The sequence below is a fragment of the Olea europaea genome, chromosome 15, assembly GCF_002742605.1.
Source record: "Olea europaea var. sylvestris chromosome 15, O_europaea_v1, whole genome shotgun sequence".
Taxonomy (NCBI): domain Eukaryota; kingdom Viridiplantae; phylum Streptophyta; class Magnoliopsida; order Lamiales; family Oleaceae; genus Olea; species Olea europaea.
In genome coordinates, this window is record NC_036251.1 from 23,032,770 (window position 1) to 23,037,873 (window position 5,104).

A 5,104-nucleotide genomic window follows, 5' to 3' on the forward strand; every position below is an offset into this window, starting at 1 on the left:
TTGGATCATAATTTCATCAACCAAAAAAATAAAAAAAATTCACCCACTCCCTTTTTAACACCTCAGATGTATGTAAATTATTAAGTAATTCTATTATGTACAAGTAGTATTATTCACTTCAAATAATTTTTCAAGAACTCATTTTTTTCGAAACTAAACGTTCTTTCATAAAATAAATTTACAATTATACTAAAAAAAAATTTATTTGTTAGCCGTACATTCTTCTAAAAATTCAATATTTCAAAATATATTTTTTCATGTGTGCAAATGTACATTCATTTGTTGGAAATTTGAGCCTTTTTAGGGAATCATTCGTTGGTTGGTCCAAAAAATGCTTTTAGTACATGCAATTGTGTATATGAAAACACTCAAACCAGTATTATTTTAATAAAATAAACCAACAAAATCCTCGCAACCTAGCTACCATTTCAAACAACCATGCCAGAATTAACGTTTCCAAAGCTCCCCAAATTCAGCCCCGTTCTTTTGAAAAAAAAATATTTTTAAACAATATTTTGACATTATTTCAATTACACATTTTTTAATAAAATAATATTATCCACAAATTCAAAATTTTTCCTTATTTTTTAACCACACATTTTCAATCAATACACTATTCAAAAATTTATTCTTATAAAAAAAAAATGGGGGCTCAAACAAGAAAAGTTTGTAAACACATGTCCCTTGACCATTGGTATTAACCCTCGAAACCGACATTTCTAATTTTCTATGATTGTCGTGACCAGTGTCCAAGGTTTCCGTATACAAATCTCCAATGTTGATAAATTATGGACTGTAAGGATACATTAGATTTACTAAAAAAAACTTATGCATAGTACTCATTTGTCGATGACTACTATATAAGTCGACCACACCGTGGCATTCAAGCTCACTCAGCTAGTGCATTTCGCAATCATAATATATCCACATTATCACTTCATTTCCATCTTAATCTTGTTGGTTAATGAATTTTAATCATCACAATAGGAAATTAATTTTCCTTTGAAGATTAAAATCATGTAAATAAGGATTTAATTGACCTTAAGATCATTAGATTATAAAATCCTCACATATAGAAAGGGGAGATGTAACCTTTTTTAAGGAGCTATTAATGGTCTAGCCAATTACTTCCTCCCTTAGATCTTCTCTCTTGTTCTCCACTAGATATAGTTTCTTTTTGGGGAATGTGAAAAGTGGCTAACCCTAATTCTCACAAAAAATATGCCAATACATATTTATAATACCCTATTAGGGTTTGAAAATTGCACAAATTTCCTTGGACTTTATTATAGTAGGCCAATTAAGTCACACGCTTTTTATTGGAGCCAAGAGAGGGATCTAACCGGACTCACATGACCCAAACTCTAATAGATATTTTCAATTGGGTCAACTCTTGACCAATTGAGATACGTCTATTAATCCCGACTTATTCTACCAAAAATCGAGATTGCACTTTTGAGTCGAGTGATAGTTATAGAAGCAAATTATGATCCAATAACAATATCCTGTCGTTCCACAACTCCACCCCCATTTGACCATCAATATGTTGAAACAGGCAAAATGATCGTTTTGCCCTTCAACATGTATTACCCTCTAAGTTTCATTTTCATACGGCAAATTCATTGTGATCAAATCACAATGTAAAGTCCAACGATCTCATCGTCGACCTACTGAGTTCAAATTCAATTTGCCTAGGAAAATACCTTAGAGTGACGATCGTCTCATCTCAGATTAATGGATTCCAATATTGTAAGTATATGATCTCTAATTGTTTCGACCCGATTCCCAAAGCATCGAGATCAATCTTCTATTTAAGACTTCATTCATTGGTACCTCAAAGAACTTGAACTAACAATCAAAGGTACATTACTCACTTAGGATTTAGGTGACATGTTTGATAATTAAGTAGAGTCTCATTTCAAACGGTCACAAATGAGTCATCTATGCGGTCCCATTCAATGTGCATCGAAACAAATTATTTTTCCTATTTTAAGATCTAGATAAATCTTAATAAGAACAATACAATCTTATCAACATAAAGCGTCCAACTTTATGAACCGATTGTGAATGACGTAATTTTGATCATATCACAAATTGTGTCTTACTATACCCGATCCATCGAGTATACAATTTGTGATGTCCTATATGATCATGGAACCATAGACAATCACTTCAAATTATAACACGCAAATAAACGAACGTAAATTCATAATGTGATTTTACAGAACACTACTCGAAGAATGGGCATCAAACTAACAATCTCCCACTTGCCCTTCTTAGAGTATGTGTGACATATCAAGAATACCCATCCCCTTAAGATGTCCATCAAAAGCCTTAACTGGTAAGATCTTAGTGAACGGATCAACAAGATTATCTGCTGATGCAATCTTACTAACCGTCACGTCTCCTCGATGAACAATTTCTCTAACAAGGTGATATTTTCTCTCGATGTGCTTGCCATGCTGATGACTCCTTGATTCTTTAGCATTGGCAACCACCCAACTATTATCGCAATAAAGCGTTATGGGCCCCATTGCCAAAGGTGCCACGTCAAGGTCCAAAATAAACTTCTTGAACCGTATAGCTTCTTTAGCAGCTTCACAAGCCGCTACATATTCTGCCTCCATAGTGGAATCAGCAATACAAGATTGCTTGATACTCCTCCATACCACAGCTCCACCTCCTAGTGTAAATATTGATCCCGATGTAGACTTCTTAGAGTCACGATCAGATTGAAAATCGGAATCAATATATCCAATAGGATTTAGATCATGTCTTGAGTCGACAAGCATATAATCTCTCGTTCTCCGAAGATACTAGAGTATATGCTTTACCGCTACCCAATGTTCTAGTCCTGGATTAGACTAATAACGACTAACAATACCCACAGTATAACAAATATCCGATCTAGTGCAAAGCATAGCATACATGAGACTTCCCACAGCCGAAGCATAAGGACATTTCTCATGTAATCTATCTCCGTTGCATTCTTGGGACAGTACTCTTTAGATAAATGAATTCCATGTTTAAAAGGAAGTTGTCCCTTTTTGGAATTCTGCATTGCAAATCTGGACAATATTTTGTCAATATATGAAGATTGGGATAATGCAATCCTTCTGTTTTTCCTATCTCGCAAGATACGGATTCGTAAAACATAACTAGTTTCTCCCAAATCCTTCATATCAAACTACTATGACAACCATTTCTTTACAGATGACAATGTCCCTACATCATTTCCAATGAGTAGAATGTCATCTATATAAAGAATCAGAAAAACTACTTTCTTCCCTTGTATTCGTTTGTACACACAAAGTTCATCCAGATTTTGCTCAAAATCATAGGTCTTGATGGTTTGATCAAATCTTACATTCCAAGATCTGGACACTTGCTTGAGTCCATAAATGGACCTCTGCAACTTGCAAACTTTCTTTTCATGGTCTTTTTTCACAAACCCTTCAGGTTGCATCATGTAAATGGTCTCTTCAAGACGTCCATTTAAAAATGCTGTCTTGACATCCATTTGCCAAACCTCATAATCATAATAAGCGGCAATGGATAAAAAGACTCGAATAGATTTAAGCATGGCAACCGGTGAGAAAGTTTCTTCATAGTCAATACCTTCTCTTTGGGTAAAACCCTTGGCCACTAGCCTTGCTTTGAAGGTTTCAACCTTCCCATCTATACCTCTTTTCCTTTTAAGACCCACTTGTATCTTATAGGCTTCACCTCATTAGGTGCATTTATAATATCTCAAACCTTATTGGAATACATAGATTCCATTTCTAAGTTCATGGCTAATTTCCATGATTCAAAGTCTACATCCTCCATTGCTTCCCTAAATGAAGTGAGATCTTCTTCTTGCTTAGTAGAGATCGCCTGATAGGATTCTCCATAGAGCAAGTACCTAGAAGGTGGTCTTATAACCCTCCCACTACGAGTAATGGTTGAAGGTGCCTGATTGTCCAGTCTGACCAAAGGTCCTTCCTCTCTTCCCACTGTTTGATCCTGTCCTTGGTTAGGAACAATATCCTCATTATCCCCATTTGAAAGGACATGTGGAGATACAACAATGGGTACCTCATTTTCTACTACCTTTGGTTCTATTTGCCTATGAGGCCCTGTGAGCATCACTTGCTCACTTGCTTCATCAGCAACCATTGGTTTAGTAGGAGGTTCCAAGTCATCACTATTAAATTCTATGCGAAAATCTGGAATTGAGTTGTTTGAACCATGTTCTAACATCTCTTCCAATAGAATCTTAGTAGTAGACTTGTGTTCTTCTATATACTTTCTTATCAAGAGGATTATAGAAGTAGTAACCTCTCGTTCCTTTTGGATATCCTACAAAGAAACAAACATTTGATCTTGATTCTATCTTATTAATCTTTCCCTTTAGCACATGTGTTGGACATCCTCATATCCGAATGTGTTGTAAATTGGGCTTGCGCCCATTCCAAAATTCAAGAGGTTTCTTGGGAACTAACTTAGATGGTATCAAATTAAAGATATAAATGGTTGTTTGTAGTGCATATCCCCAAAAGGATATAGGCAATGAGGAAAAACTCATCATTGATCTTACCATATCTAAAAGAGTTCGATTTCTTCTTTCCGAGACACCATTCTGTTGGGGAGTTCTTAGTGCACTCAATTGGGATAATATCCCATTATCCGATAAATAGACCTTAAACTCTTGGGATAGATACTCGCCACCTCGATCAGATCGAAGGGCCTTGACACTCTTACCTAATTGTTTCTCAACTTCCGTCCGAAACTCCTTGAATTTCTCCAAAGTTTCGGATTTGTGAGACATAAGGTATATGTATCCAAATCTAGAGTAATCATCTGTGAAGGTGATGAAGTACTCGTATCCTCCTCTAGCCCGAGTACTAATAGGTCCACAGACATCGGAATGTACTAATTTCAAAACCTCTTTAGCCCTTAGTCCTTTAGCCTTAAAGGGCCTCTTGGTCATCTTTCCTTCTATATAAGATTCACAAGTTTGTATAGATTCCACCTCTAAATCATTTAAAGGACCATCCTTTACCAATCTTTGAATCCTATTTAGATTGATATGACCCAATCTAAGATGCCATAAGAGAGTTTC

At 35.5% G+C, this 5,104-nt stretch overlaps 1 protein-coding gene across 1 annotated transcript in view; it reads left to right on the forward strand.

The window, feature by feature from the left end:
- The window catches only part of LOC111411406 (lysine histidine transporter-like 8), a 10,433-nt gene extending 9,243 nt beyond the window's left edge, over nt 1–1,190 (forward strand). The window contains exon 5 of the mRNA XM_023041941.1: nt 1,165–1,190. Coding sequence (XP_022897709.1) covers nt 1,165–1,190 — 26 coding nt within the window. The remainder of the gene's footprint in view (nt 1–1,164) is intronic.
- The last annotated feature ends 3,914 nt before the right edge of the window (nt 1,191–5,104 follow it).